This window comes from Sapajus apella, unplaced genomic scaffold, assembly GCF_009761245.1.
Source record: "Sapajus apella isolate SASKATOON/1434 unplaced genomic scaffold, GSC_monkey_1.0 scaffold21, whole genome shotgun sequence".
NCBI classification, from domain to species: Eukaryota; Metazoa; Chordata; class Mammalia; order Primates; family Cebidae; genus Sapajus; species Sapajus apella.
This window is the reverse complement of record NW_022436961.1, coordinates 4,801,057-4,817,460: the sequence shown is the minus strand read 5'-3', so window position 1 is coordinate 4,817,460 and position 16,404 is coordinate 4,801,057. Positions and strand designations below refer to the sequence as shown.

General features: G+C 36.1%; 1 protein-coding gene across 2 annotated transcripts in view; it reads left to right on the top strand.

Annotated features, from left to right (window-relative positions):
• ADAM9 (ADAM metallopeptidase domain 9) overlaps positions 1–16,404 on the top strand; it is a 115,845-nt gene that overhangs the window by 71,003 nt on the left and 28,438 nt on the right. For both annotated transcript variants that reach the window (XM_032288141.1, XM_032288140.1), the window contains exons 16-18: positions 4,773–4,956; positions 15,817–15,897; positions 16,148–16,253. In XM_032288141.1, the coding sequence (XP_032144032.1) occupies positions 4,773–4,956; positions 15,817–15,897; positions 16,148–16,253 (371 nt within the window). The remainder of the gene's footprint in view (positions 1–4,772; positions 4,957–15,816; positions 15,898–16,147; positions 16,254–16,404) is intronic.

Genomic DNA, 16,404 nt, shown 5'->3' with positions numbered 1-16,404 from the left:
CATGCTACAATACTTGACCTGTCAGTAGCATTCAGTTATGCTAGCCATTTTCTCCTTCTTGAAGAAAGTTTTTTTTTTGGTGATTGTGTAGAATGTCCTTCTTCTCCCCTGACCCCATGTAATTTTGTTTATTTTCATGGCTTCATTGCCTCCTCTGTGAGAGGCTCCGTCCCTGCTGGGCTACATCTGGTCTGCAGCTACAGGGTTCTGCAGCTGCTGTTCCCTCTGTTCACCATGCTGTCTTCTCCCCTCTTAGCCTGCTCAGTTCTTCATCCTCCAGATCTCAGGTGCAGTGTGGTCTCCCTGTGGAAGACTTCTTCCACTTTCTCAGCAGGGCCAGCTCTCCCTCTGACAGGTGTTCTTGATGTTGTTTGCTTCTTTTTCATAGAATTTGATATGTTAGGTTTTCGTTATTTTTTCAGTTCATAACATTTTCTGATTTACACTGTGAATTTTTTCCTTTGACTCATGTGTTATTGAAAGCCTATTGCTTAATTCCTAAGTAGTTGGTTTATCTATTTGGTTTTGGTGTCTAGTTCAATTCCATTGAGACTTCAGTTCTTTGGAATCTATTGACATGTGCATTATTTACTGAGATGTGCATTATTCAGTTACACATGGAATATTCATCCATACAGACCAACATATGGATGAATATATATGATGAATGTTTCATGTGTAATTGAAAGAAAAAGTGTATTCTGCAGTTGTTAGAGATGTTATTCTATAAATGTCAAATTAATAAATAGTCTTATTCAAATCTTTCATATCTATGGTGGGTGTGTATTGTATCTGTTCCTTCAATTTTCTAGAGAGGTGTGTTGAAGTCTCCAGTTATGATTGTGAATTTGTCTGTTTCTTGTGTACATTTTTGCTGTGTATATTTTAAATTTGTTACTAGGTGCATGCACATTTAGGATTGTTATGCCATCCTGATGACTTGACCCTTTTATTAATGGCAAATTCTTTTCGTTTCTGGAATATTCTTTGGAAGTATTTGTTTCATTATTTATGTGGCTCTTTTGTTATCACTCTTTCTGACTAAACTGTACAATCCAGTGACACATTTATCTTTTGCATTTAGCATAATGCCTGGAGGAAACGTAATAAATGCCTATTAAACATTGAATGAATGAAGGTGTAGATGATATGGATGAAGAATGAATGGGTGTAGAATTAATATAACCAATTGAGTGAACTGATTTAAAATCTAGGGTTAAGTGGATTAATGCAGACTTGGAGAGAATTTGCTAGACATATACCATATTCTTGTCTTTAGCCTTGTCTGGTATGATATTTTTATGAATATCTTGTTGAAAATATCAATTATACTTATTAGACTTAAAATTACTGAATAGCTCATTTAAGAGGCATTTTATAATAGCAATACACAAATAATATAGTCATTAAGAATATACATTTGAAGTTAGACTCTTTGGATTTGAATCCTGGTTCAATCACTTAATATCTCTGAGACTTTGAACAAGTTACTTCACTTTACATACCTCATTTTTCTCTTTTGTAAAATGGGGATAATAATGGCACCTGTTTCCAAGTATTGTTTTGAACTGAATGAGTTTATGGGTGTTAGTACTAAGAAGAATATCTGGCTCATTGTCAAATTCATCATCATCGTCATCACTATTTTATTGTCATCCTCATTGTAGAATGCATCTAGAATCTAGAAAAGTCTTTCCTAGTCTTTGAAACTACCAGAAACATCTAGAAACATTTAAAGAAAGTATTTCATATGGGCCTACCATCCAGAGATATGCTCTTAAGTTTTTGTTGTATTTTTTTTCCCGTGTATACACATTTATAAACATAAGCCACATGTTTCCTTTCACTGAAAGGGTCATCTTTTAGTACATAGACAATGTCATCTTTTCAAGTGTTATAAAAGAGAAATTCCAAATATGCAGAGGAGTAGAAAGAATGGTATGATAAATACCAGTATATCCTAGACTAAGACATTATTAATGCTTTATCATTATTTGCTTCATCTACATTTTGTTGAACCATTTTAAGTAAATTATAGACATGATACTTTACTCCTAGATTCTTCAATATCCATCTTCAACAAATAAGGTCATTCACATGATCACATCACACCTAGCAAAATGAATGATTTCCTAATATCTAGTATCTGATCAATATCAGTATTTCCCTAAGTGTCCTCAAATTGTCTTTTATAGCTGGTATTTTTCAACATCTGGACTCAATCAAGTATCACACATTGCATTTAGTTGTTATGTCGCTTAAGTCACTTTTAATCTAGAATACCCTTCTAGACTGTTATTTTTTCTTTTCAGTGACACTGACTTATGGAAATGGCTGGGCCAGGGGGCTCATGTTCTGGATTTGTTTCAGTTTCTTCTTGGTGCTGCTTAACTTGTTTCTATCATCTGAATTTTCCTTAAATCAGAAGTTAAGCCCAAAATCTTTTTTTTTTTTTTTGAGTAGAGCCTTACTCTGTCACCCAGGCTGGAGTGCAGTGGTGTGATCTCAGCTCACTGCAACCTCTACCTCCCAGATTCAAGTGATCCTTGTGCCTCAGCCTCTGGATTAGCTGGGACCACAGGTGTGTGCCACCACGCCTGGCTAATTTTTGTATTTTCAGTAGCGATAGGGTTTCACCATGTTGGCCAGGCTGGTCTTGAACTCCTGATCTCAAGTGATCCGCTCACCTTGGCCTTCCAAAGTGCTGGGATTGCAGGCATGATCTACCACACCTGGACCTAAGCCCAAAATCTTAGTTGAATTCAGATTAATTATTTTTGGCGAGGATGTTCATAAGCAATGCATTATATCAAGGAGTCACTTAGGGCTGGGAAGTGTTATTAAAATTAGTGATACTAAGTGGCAGTGACCAGATCTTGCTATTGTGGAGTTGCGCTTTTTAAAATTGCAGCTATCAGGTAATATGTGGAATGATGATTTTGTGCCATGTGAATATCCAGTTCCCTACCAGTGTTTCACTTTATGGATGATCGTTACCTGAAGCAATTATTTTACTAGGGTTGTAACTGAATTTTCTTTCTATTAGCATTATACAGCAGTGAACATCTCTTCTTAGTTTTGTTGACTGTTTACATTTCATATTTTTTGAGCTGCCTGTTTACATCTTTGCTAATTTTCCTGTTGAAGTGATTTTCTTTGTCTTAATGATTTGTAACAGCTTTTTGTATTCTAAGAGTATTTTCCTGTGCTCTTAAATACATCACCAAACCTCCTTTAATCTTTAATATATCACCAAGCCTACGTATGAGTGCATCATAGCAAAGTGAATTTTGGTAGGCTCCAACAGATTTTAATTGAGGTCTGCTTTATGCCACACTTTGTTTCTGAGGTTTTCATATGTAATTTCAGCCAATTGTGTGAAATAGACATCATTTATCTCATTGTTTCAGCCAAAGAAACTGAAGCTCAGAAAATTTAAGAACTTCTATCAGGTCAGCTAGCAAATAAATGGTGACATAAGAATAAATGTAAAGGTAGGACAAAATTATTAACTCTTAAATGCAGGATGAAGGGAAGATGAAGACTTAATAGCACATGCAAAAATTAAATAGGAGTTTTAGTTAGTGATATATTCAAGGACATCAATAATATAATGTAGTTATAAAAGTTGTAATCTTGAACTCAATAGAAGTACAGTATCTAGAATAAATAAGAGCTCCATTTTTTCCTTTGCTCACCAGGCTCTCACTGAAATTTCATGCTCCATTCTGAGCACTATGCTTCAAGAGACAGTGAGGCAAACTGGAACATATTTAGGAGGGAGCGTCCTTGTTGCATGAAAAGTGATTGTAGGATAGTGACCTGGTGAAGTAAGTATTTAGGAGCTGCATAATAATTGTCCTAAAATAGTTGCTGTGTGAAAAGAGGAAAAGATACCTGTGTAGTCTCTTGGGGGAAGATCTGGGACTAATGAGGAAATGTTATACAAAGGTAGATTTTAACATGATAAGCAAAAACGTGATAGTAGCTAGAATGAGCAGTTTCAAGAGGGTGTAAATTAGAGATATTGGGGAAAAATATCCTATGATGACTGGGAAGTGATATAATAGAGAAGATTCAGATATAGATTAGGTGCTTGGATCAGAGGACAATCAATTAAACAGGAAATCTCAGTAAACATCATAGGAGTTGTTGGAAATACCTAGAGTGTTATGAAAGGATATAGGAAGGGCATTTAATTCACACAGCCTTAGCAATAAGGATTATGGTCAGGGAAGCCTTCCTAGAGTTCTGACATTTAATTAATGAATTAACGAGTTGATGAATTGACTCTTTAAATAAGTAACCAAGAGTTAGACAGGCAAAGAGGGGTGGAATACTTTCTTAGTTATTTTGCATTTTAGAATCTAATTTCTTCTGTATCATAACTCTGTAAGAAGATGCAATTGAATTTTGGTATTGCTGTGTTATTTTCTGTATATTAGAATTTATAAAATTATACCTAGAAACAACTTTATTAGTTATACTTTTGAGCTCTAGACAGACAGTGAAGAAGATTAGGTGTGGTAAAAGAAGAAGCATCAGTACCACCTGGTACCCTTATTTGCATCTTAGCATCCACTTACCTCTTTTTTTCCCTTTTCTGTCATATTTAAAGAAAGCTACTTTGACCTCTGTTGCTCTCCTACACTTTTTCTGTTGAGATTCCCTCCGTAGCAGCAAACTCTGTCCATATGCAAATATATAATTTTTTTTCTTTTGTTATATATACTGGATACATTTTATGTTGCGTTATTTCTCTCTCTTTATAGGAATGCTTTGTGTGGAAAGCTTCAGTGTGAGAATGTACAAGAAATGCCTGTGTTTGGAATTGTGCCTGCTATTATTCAAACGCCTAGTCGAGGCACCACATGTTGGGGTGTGGATTTCCAGCTAGGATCAGATGTTCCAGATCCTGGGATGGTTAATGAAGGCACAAAATGTGGTGCTGGAAAGGTGATCAAAATATTTTTTATTTACAAAGTAAAATGAAAAAAGTTAAAAAAAATTATACTTAGTAAGTGGTTGCTCTTTTCTGATTGTAAAAGTAATCTAAATTCATAAAGAAATTTTAGAAAATACAGAGTCACCAAAAGAAAATTGAGAACTATAATTCTATCCTTCATACTTCTTTGTTGGGGTCAGGTAACCTATGTTTTCCACTTTGCAATATACTGTACATGATTCCCTCCCTACTGATATGCTACAATTTATTAGCCAGTTTGCTGTTATTGGGATACTTTGATGATGTCCTGAATTTTGGGGGGTGTGTCTGTGTGTGTCTCTGTACTAGAAGTGTCACAGAGTTTGTCTTGCCCATGTTCCTGATCACCCGACCTCTGCTGTTTGGATTAGATACAAGGCCAGAGTCAGTCAGCCTGACTTATTACCAGTGGTTTTATATGAAAATATGCCCTGGGCCAATACCCTTTTTTGGAGAATATAAAATTAAGGAAAGTAATTAAGAGTGTGGGCAGAAACTGTAAGAATTCTTTGGGAGATGCCATGAAGTAGAAACTAGGGTGAAAGGGATGTGGCAGCCTTAAGCCGTATACAAGAGGTATGAGGGAGCAGGATTGTGAGTAAGTTGAAGAAACCAACTCAGCTAGAGGTGAGGGAGAAGGAAAATACATGATTGACTGATTAGCCCATGAAAAAGACGGATGGGTGAACCTTCAGGTTCCTTCAGTTTCTCCCAAGTTTTCAGTTCTACTTCTGTTTCTCACTTCTCTTTACAAGAAGACCCATATATTTTTGTGCCTGTTCTTGCAACTAAATAAACTTGATTGTTGCAGGTGTTATAAACAATGATGAGACAAATGACTTTATAAATAAAAATTTCAGAACATCCTTGATCATTTTTTGAGGTTATACTATTACAGTAGTGTGTATACTTCTAAGGTTTTAGATACAGTTTTATCAAATTTATCTTTGGAAAAGTTTGTATTAGTTTAGCTGCGAACTAGTTGTGTGTACGTGTTTTGAGTTCGCCATACCATGGTGGAGGTTGTCTATTATTATATTAAAGCTTTCAGTGCTTTCCTGTTTGTTTTACTCTTTCTTGATTATTAGTGATACTGACTTTTTGTGTTTATATAAAGTCATTCCTCCTTCTGTGATTAGTTCTTTGTCCATTTAAAATTGGCTTGTCTTTCTTACTGGTTTTAAAGAACTTTAACTTGTATATAATGTCATATATCATATGTGGATAATATTTTTATCCAGCTTATTGCTTGCCTCTTCTTTTTGTTTTCAGTTTGATATGCTGAAATCTGTTATTTCTTTTCTTTATAGTTTCCAACTTACATATTTTTGAGAGACCTTTCTCAGTATAGTATCAAATCGTTGTTTTCTAGTATTTTTTTATTTCTTAATTTAATATTTATCCCTCTAATTCAGTAGAATATTTCTGTGTATCCATTTAATATTAAGTTGACATGCTTTTTTTATTTATTCACTGAGAAATTATTACTGTATGTTAAGTTCTGTCATTTTTTTCAGAATGGTTGATTATTTGCCTTAACAACCTCAATTATAATCTCCTTTATCTTGAATTACCTATTAAATTTTATCTATGCTTGGCCTTGATTTCTAGTTCTTCCCTTCAGGTCCGTTGATCTATCTACTTATGTGTCAGTACTGCCCTGTTTTAGATTGGATGGTTTTATATTATATATTTTTAATATCTGGTAGTACAAATGCACCCTCTTTTGTCATAGTTTCCTTGACTATTTTTATTTATTTATCATCTCAGATGAGCTTGAGTCTATTTTGTCAAGGTGCAAAAAAGAAAACAAGGCATTTTGGAATTTTGGTTGGGATGATGTTAAAATTATACATTTATTATGGGGAGAGTGACATCTTTACTGAGTCTTTTATAGGAGAACATGCTATGTCTCTCCATTTTGAGAGTTCTTCTTTTTTAAAATTACATTTTATTTTTTTCCAACAAGGGATTCCAGGTGGATAATTTTAATTGGTGTGTAGTAATTGTATATACCTAGTGATGTTTTGATACATATAATGTATAGTGATCAAATCAGGATAATTAGGGCATCCATCACTTCAAACATTTATCATTTCTTGGTGCTGGGAATCAATATCCCCCTTCTAGCTGTTTGAAACTACCGAATATATTACTGTTAACCATAGTCATCCTACAGTGGTATAAAACACTGGAACCTACCCCTCCCGACTAGCTGTAATTTTGTACCCTTTAACAAATCTCTCTGAGGATCTTCTTTTAAAGATTTAGTCATAAATGTTCTTTGTATTTTTTTCATTAGTTTTATTCCTAGGTATTTTATATTTTTTATTTTTAATATAAATAGGTCTCATTTTTCTAATTTATGTTATATTTTTGCATTGGTTTTTATTGGTAGGAAAAGCTATTTTGTTTATATTTTTGACTAGTTATTGGTGTTTAGAAAAAAATTCATTTGTATATATTTATTTTGTTACTGGCCATATTCTTCCTATTACATATTTTTGTTGGAATTTTCTGGGTAAACAGTAATCATCTGTCAGTGATAAAAAGTTGATTTCCTGATATTTGCTATTTGGATTTATTTACTAGTATAATTGCAATGATAAGACTTTGAGAATAACTTTAAATAATAAAGATGATAGTATACATCTTTGTCTTGTCCCTAACGTGACTGGAAATGCACGCAGCCTTCCAGGGTTACATGTTATCCCTCAGCATCAGCAGGGGATTGGTTTCAGGATCTCCTGAGGTTGCCAAAATCCATGGATGCTTAAATCCCTTATATAAAGTCATATAGTATGCAGCCATAAAAAGGAGTGAAATGATGTTCTTTGTAGCAACATGGATGCCGCTGGAGGCCATTATCCTGGGAGAATTAACATGGGAACAGAAAACCAAATACTGCATGTTGTCACTCATAAGTGGGAACTAAACATTGGGTACACATGGGCATAAAGATGGGAATGATGCATTGGGGAATACTAGAGGGTGGAGAGAGAAGGGAGGGTAAGGGTAGTACCCACTGGCTACTATGCTCACCATTCAAGTGATGGGATCATTCACATCCCAAACCTCAGTGTCACATGATATGCCCATGTAACAAACCTACCCATGTATCCCCTGAATCTGAAATAAAAGTTGAAATTGTTGAAAGTGAATACATGAAAATAAAAAACAAAACATTAGAGGGGAAAAATTAATAGTATCACTAATGACTAGAACCAAGACCAGTTAATTAACAGAAGTAACTAGAGTTGCCTCTAGGCTTCTAGACTGGCAGATTAGATAAAAGTGGTTCAGACAGTCTTTCAGCACAATTTTATTTATTTATTTATTTTTTTTTCCTGAGACAAAGTCTCACTCTGTTGCCTAGACTGGAGTGCAGTGGTGGGTTCATAGCTCACTGCATCCTTGAACTCCGGGGCTCAAGCAGTTCTCCCACCTCAGCCTCCCAATTACCTGGGATCACAGGCATGCACCATTATGCCTGCCTAATATTTTTAGCCCTGGGTCTCTATGGGCTTGAGTGATCCACCCACCTAGGCCTCCCAAAGTGCTGGAATTATGGGTATGAGTCACTGCATCTGGCCAAAAAGTTTTTAACCATGTGCATGTCGTATTTTAATTTTAAAAATTAAATGAAAAAATCAAAGGACACCCAGGACCTGATTCTTTAGATGTTGGAAATGTTCTGTAAACTTGATTGAGAATGGCACAGCAGTGGCAATATGAGACCTTGATTGACATTTATTGACTGAGTGAATCTGCAGTCTATAAATGAGAGATGAATTCATGATGCTTGTGATGCAGATTATTGGAAGGCTTGATTATTAAGAATCTGTATTATCAAGGTTATCAGATTTTCTCTGAAAATATTGCTGTAGTAGACAAATATGCCAATTGCCTAGTTTGCCTTTTTTCTTCCCAAAATGTTAACATAAGAGAAGATAAAATTTTTGTGAAGATTTAGTGACTGTGAAAATAACTCTTTGCTTTGGAAATTAGGCATATATTGCTGCCCTTAAAAGCTGTCAGGGTCAGGTGGCTGGGCGAGGTAGCTCACGCTTGTAATCCCAGCACTTTGGGAGGCTGAAGTGGGTGGATCACGAGGTCAAGAGATGGAGACCATCCTGGACAACATGGTGAAATCTTGTCTCTATGAAAAATCCAAAAAAAAAAAAGCCATAAGGTGTTCATATCAGTTTGGAATCAAACATTCATGTTTAATAAGTTGATTTTATTTGTTCATTTTTTGATAAATGACCTGAATATATAATTTTCAAACATGTAGTGTTTCAGTATATATTCAGGTCTCTCACATGCTTATTTATTGTTCTTAATGTGTTAAAAATTTAGAGAAAGGAATGTTAAAGTCTTGGCCTGGCACAGTGGCTCACTCCTGTAATCCTAGCACTTTAGGGAACTGAGGCAGATGGATCACCTGAGGTCAGGAGTTTTAGAGCAGCCTGGCTAGCATGGTGAAATCCCATCTCTACTAAAATACAAAAATTAGCCAAGTGTGGTGGTGGGCACCTGTAATCCCAGCTACTCAGGAGGCTGAGGCAGGAGAATCGCTGGATCCCAGTGGAGGTTGCAGTGAGCCAAGATCACGCCATTGCACTCTAGCCTGGGTGACAAGAGTGAGACTCTGTCTCAAAAAAGTCTTTCAGCAACTATTTTCATTTTTCCTTACAGTTTTTATTGCCATTGCTTTTGGTGTTTTAGTCATGAAGTCCTTGCCTATGGCCATGTCTTGAATGGTATTGCCTAGGTTTTCTTCTAGGGTTTTTATGGTGTTCTTATGTTTAAATCTTTAATCCATCTGGAGTTAATTTTTGTATAAGGTGTGAGGAAGGGGTCCAGTTTCAGCTTTTTGCACATGGCTAGCCAGTTTTCCCACACCATTTATTAAACAGGGAGCCCTTTCCCCATTGCTTGTTTTTGTCAGTTTTGTCAAAAATCAGATGGTTGTAGATGTGTGGCGTTAATTCCGAGGACTCTGTTATGTTCCATTAGTCTATATCTCTGTTTTGGTACCAGTACCATGTTGTTTTGATTACTGTAGCGTTTTAGTATAGTTTGAAGTCAGGTAGTGTGATGCCTCCAGCTTTGTTCTTTTTGCTTAGGGTTGATTGTCTTGGCTATGCGGGCTCTTTTTTGGTTCCATATGAAATTTAAGGTGTTTTTTTTCCAGTTCTGTGAAGAAGGTCTATGGTAGCTTGATGGGGATAGCGTCGAATCTGTAAATTACTTTGGGCAGTATGGCCATTTTCATGATATTGATTCTTCCTAATCATGAGCATGTTAAAGAGTTTTTACACTAAGAATGTTGATGCTATGTTTGCAGTTTTTTGACTGTTACATTTTAGTTGTGGATTGTATCTTTTATTAATTTAAGATGCCCCTTTGCTTTATTTTAATGTTTTTGTCTTAAAATTTGCCTTAGTTAATATTATCACCAAATTTTCTTTATATTTAGTTTTGCCTAATAGATTTTTTTGCTCAACTCTTTTTAATGTCTTGTTTTAAATATTTGTCTTGTGAATAAAATAGACTTTATTTTATACCCCAATCTAAGTTTTTTCTTCCTTTGGAAACAGTTTTTTAAAAAAGCATGGGAATATCACATTTTTATTATTAAAACATTAAAACATAATGTGTAAAAAAATAAATGTCTTGACTGGGTGCAGTAGCTCACTGTTGTAATCCCAGCACTTTGAGAGTCTCAGGCGGGCAGATCACCTGAGGTCAGGAGTTTGAGACCAGCCTGGCCAACAGTAAAACCCCATCTATACTAAAAATACAAAAGTTAGCTGGTCATGATGGCACATGCCTGTAGTCCCAGGCTACACATGCCTGGGAGGCTGAGGCAGCAGAATTGCTTGAACCCAGAAGGCGGAGGTTGCAGTGAGCTGAGATCACGCCACTGCTTGGGAAACATAGCTAAACTCCATCTCTAAATACATACATACATGCATACATACAAAAGTCTCCTGCTGATATTACACTCATTCCTCTTTTTTTCAGACTTATTTCATAGGGATAACTACTATTAACACTGTGTATCTGTGCAATTCTCCCTCTGGGTATTTACAAATGTATATACTCCCCTGCCCTCTGGCACTTTAAGAAATGAAAAATGAGGCTGGCTATAGTGGATCTGGCCTGTAATCTAGGCTCTTCTGGAGGCCAAGGTGGGGGATCACTTGAGGCCAGGAGCTCGAGATCAGCCTGGGCAACATAGTGAGATGCCATCTCTACAAAACACTTTTTAAAAAATTAGCCAGGTGTGGTGGCGCACAACTGTAGTCCTAGGTACTCAGGAGGTGAGGCAGGAGGTTTGCTTGAGCCCAGGGGTTTGAGGGTGCAGTGAGCTGTGATGGCACCACTCTACCTCTAGGTTGGGTGACAGAGGGAATCCCTGTCTGAAAACAAACAAAAGGATTAGATGTTAAATAATATTCTGAAATGTGTTTATTCAGCAGCACAGGGCAGAGATCCTTCAGGTTATAATATAAAAATCTACTTTATTCCATTATAGATAGACGAATTATTTAGCCACAGTATGGACATTTTTATTGTTTACAGTTTATTTAACTGGTGCTGAACACTTTTCTAATCTCTAAATGAGATTAATCTAGATTAAATGGGTGTATTAATCTCATCCACTTTTGTGAGTATTTATGTAGGATAGATTTTTAGGAGTAGACTTTTAAAATTAAGAGATATACTTTTAAATTTTTTATAGAAAGTGCAATTTCCCTTTGAATAAGGTGGTAACAATTAATTGTTTGTCATGGTGTCTTACATCTTTCTACATTCTTGGCATCCTGAAATTAAAAAAAAAAAAAAAAACCTTCATTATTGTTTTAGTTCGTGTTTTCCTGCTTGGGCATCTTTTTTTTTTTTTTTTGACAAGAGTCTTGCTGTGTTGCTCAGGCTAGAGTGCGGTGGTATGATTATGGCTCACTGCAGCATTGACCTCCCAGACTCAAGTGATCCTCCCACCTCAATTTCCTACTAGCTGGGACTACAGGTGTGACCAACATACCTGGCTAATTTTTTAAAATTTTTCTGTAGAGACAGGATCTTGCTATTTTTGCCCAGGCTGGTGTTAAACTCCTAGGCTCAAGCAATCCTCCCTCCTTAGCCTCCCAAAGTGCTGGGATTACAGGTGTGGGCCACTGTACCTGGGTGGGCATCTTTTTATATCTTTATTAGATCCATATTTTTTTTTCTGTGAAGTTCATATTTGTTTTACTGTTAGGTTGCCATTTTATTTTTTAAGGCTTCTCATATGTAAAGAATATTAACAGTCAGTTATATCTGTGTAAATATGATCTACAATTTGACATAAGCCTATTTTAGAATAGAATGATTTTTTTTTTTTTGGCCTCTGTCACCCAGGCTGGAGTGCAGTGGTGCAATCTTGGTGCAACCTCCACCTCCCAGGCTCATGAGATTCACATGCCTCAGCCTCCCCAGTAGTTGGGATTACAGGTGTCTGCCACCATTTTTGCTAATTTGTGTATTTTTAGTAGAAACGGGGTTTCACCATGTCGGCCAGGCTTGTCTTGAATTCCTAACCTCAAGTGATCTGCCTGCCTTGACCTCCCAAAGTGTTGGGATTACAGGTGTGAGCCCTGGCACCCGGCCTTAAAATATCATGAAATTTACCAGTCTTATCTGTTTGTCTTGGTTTCATGTCCTGTTTAAAAGGCTTTTTGTATCTCAGCGTAATGTAAATATCTGGCTTTTATTGGCACAATTTAATTTATTAACGTTTCATCCTATTTCTCCGATCTTATTGCTGATGTTACATTATTTTCTTTGGAGGGGTAACGTGGGGAGAAATGCCAGATACAGGTGATGGTGGGGTAGAGGCAGCAAACCACATTGCCATGTAGGTACCTATGCAACAATCCTGCATGTTCTGCACACGTACCCCAGAACCTAAAGTGCAAATATATATATATAATATATATATATATATATTTAAATTATTTTCTTGATATTTTCTATTTTATCTTCCTCTCGCAGTATTACACAAATTATTTATCTGTGTAGGGAGTGTGTGTGTGTGCACTTTGTTAGTTATATATCTATTCTGCTTGTTTACTTAAGAAAAACACATTAATATATTTTTCTCAAAGATGTAATGAATACAAATAGTATCTACTGATTGTGTCTGTGTAAGCCATACTACTGTTACTTCCAAACCCCCATGTCCCAGTTTTGATTTGGTAGGAAAATTATTGGCTTTAAATTCCAGGTTGTTATTAACATATATTGGTGTATTTTGAAGACGTTTTGTCTTTCTGCGTTTTATTGCTAACTGCATAATTTTCTAGCTTTGTCAACCATATTTACGTGCAAGAAAGGATAGCAAGTGGTTGATGTATGTACCTAGACTGATACACCTTGACCCAAACTGACACACCATTAAAACCATATGCCATGCATTCTGTACATCTGTAACTTTGTAACTGTCAGTTTAGTCTATGACATTTAACACCTGAATTTTCACAAGGCAGCTAGGATTCTATCCCTTCTGCTATGTACCAAAGCCTAGACTGCGGACAGTTTGAGCAGGCTGACAACTTAGTACTACTTCAGATCTGTATTATTTACACATTTATTCAACATTTATTTCTAGGACAAGCTAAACATGGGGTGGGGGAAAAAGTGGAAAAGAACTCCTCACTTGCATTTTTATTGTCCCAGGTAGTTCAATTTTGCTCCCCACTTGCATCCAGAAATCAGTAAACCAGAAGTCCTATAGTCAACTTTGCTCTGCTTGATGTGTGGATGGTAGGGGCATGGTGGTAGTGTGTGAGAGGATGGTCTTATTTTCCCACTGTGAGAGGATTTTTTTTTTTTTTTTGAGGCAGCATCTCGCTCTTTCGCCCAGGCTGGAGTGCAGTGGTATGATCTTGGCTCACTGCAACCTCCGCCTCCTCGGTTTAAGCGATTCTCCCACCTCCCAAGTAGCTGGGACTACAGGTGTGTACCACCGTGCCTGGCTAATTTTTATTTTTAGTGGAAATGGGGTTTCACCATGTTGATCAAGGTGGTCTTAAACTCCTGGCCTTAAGTGATTCACCTTCCTCGGCCTCCCAAAGTGCTGGGAGAAGCCACTGCGCCCAGTCCCCACTGTGAAAGTTGTTGAGTGTATTCCTTTCAGTTTGGCTTTTCCCATTCCACAGGTAAACACTTCCAATCAGAACACCCTTTCTCTCAAGGACTTGGAATTTTCTTGCTCCTTAAAGTAAATCTGCCATTTATTAACACATTTAATCTTATTTAATGCTTCAGGTGTCCGCTTTGAATCAATTACTGAAAGGAAAATCTTTTAACTGGTAGGGAAACTCTTGGTAAATATCTCCTCTAAAGACTTAAAGATGTAAGAAAAAAAGCATTTGGAAATCTTTATTCAGGAATTGTGCATGGCTAGAGGACAGATGACTCACTGTAACTGTAATTTTGGAATTTTTAATCATATAAGTATATATATGTCCTATTTAAAAATTAATGGAGAATTGGAGGAAACAGTGTTTGGAGATCTTCTGACTTTAAAAGTACAGTTCTGTTCAAACCTATATATTTTTTAGAGTGGTAAGGCTATCTTGATATTTCATTGTATGTTTGTTCTCTAATTGTTCTTTATTTCATTTGCACATTTAAATATTCTGATCCTGTATACAAGATTTATTAGGCTAGTTGCTTAATCAAATTTTAAAATAGCACTCAACAGTCTTTTAAAATGTTAGTCTCCTTTTTTTTTTTTCTAATATCACAAAAGAGCAGTTTTCACAAAGATGCCAATTAAAAAATTTCTAAAATGTTTTTAGATGATTCCTTTAGATCTTAGGTTAATATTTTTTCTGAGGTAATTTTTTTTCTCTCTCAGTATTTAGGATTCATTTCTGTTTCATTTCTCACCATATGAACTAGAATTTCTTGAACCATGTAACGTTATAAGGACTTATTTTCAATAGTGCTTTTAATAGAAATATCTAATCATGGTACTGGAAAACAGGTTTTATCTTGTCAACAAAGTATCCTTTTCTTTTTGAAAGAATTTTAAAAATTAAAATGAGTTTTAAATATTATCAGTTATCCTTTCGCTGTCTGTCGTAGTAACAACACTTTGTAGATGTCTTGCAGCAATAGATCTTCTATCCTTGAATCTTCCTTATAGTCCTGGGGTTAATTCTATCTGGTTACTTTTTTTTTTTTTTTGAGTTGGAGTTTCACCCTTGTTTCCCAGTCTGGAGTGTAATGGTGCAATCTTGGCTGATCGAAACCTCTGCCTCCTGGGTTCAAGCGATTCTCCTGCCTCAGCCTCCCAAGTAGCTGGGATTGCAGGCATGTGCCACCACACCCAGCTAGTTTTGTATTTTTAGTAGAGACGGGGTTTCAGCATGTTGGTCAGGCTGGTCTCAAACTCCTGACCTCAGGTGATCTGCCCGCCTCGGCCTCCCAAAGTGCTTGGATTACAGGTGTGAGCCACTTCACCTGTCCTCTATCTGGTTACTTTTGATTTGAAAAAGTCCATTTGGTAATATTTTATTTAGGATTGTCATATCTATATCACATAGAAGGATAGATACTTTATGTCATCTTTGTGTTTTTTGATAATTTTATGTCAATTAGTTAATGTCACTTATTTTTCTGCATTTTCAAAAATATAATATGGGAATTAGTGGTTCCTTGGAAGTTTGAAAGAATTCTGCAATGAAATAATCTGTACCCAGGTCTTTTTTCTGGGTGCTTTTTAATTAATGTGCTCAATCTTCCTTTACTTTGTTCATTTTTTTCCCCCCTAGATCTGTAGAAACTTCCAGTGTGTAGATGCTTCTGTTCTGAATTATGACTGTGATGTCCAGAAAAAGTGTCATGGACGTGGGGTAGGTAATGTTTCCTTTTGGTTTGTTCATGAAAGTAGTGCTAAATAATAAGAAATCTCAGAGAGGACTAGTTGAGAATTCCCAGGATTTTCAGATGTTGGGGAATTTAGATTCCTGATACATTTTTTATTTTTAAACAGTGTCAGTAAGTTTATATGAATTTAGTCCTTTCTCTTGGTTTCCATTCTTGAGTTGACGATACAGAGCAACATTCACAATTAACAAAAGTGGTATTTTGATTGTTTTGAAGGTATGTAATAGCAATAAGAATTGTCACTGTGAAAATGGCTGGGCTCCCCCAAATTGTGAGACTAAAGGATACGGAGGAAGTATGGACAGTGGACCTACATACAATGGCAAGTAATATAGAAGAAAATTAGTGTGATCTCCCAGTGGCCCAAGGCATAAATTGGGCGTCCTCGTACCTCTCCCTCACTTCCCACATCAGTTATACATTTAATGATGTTGATTCAGCCTCCTAAATTCCTTGTGAATGTTTCCATTTTT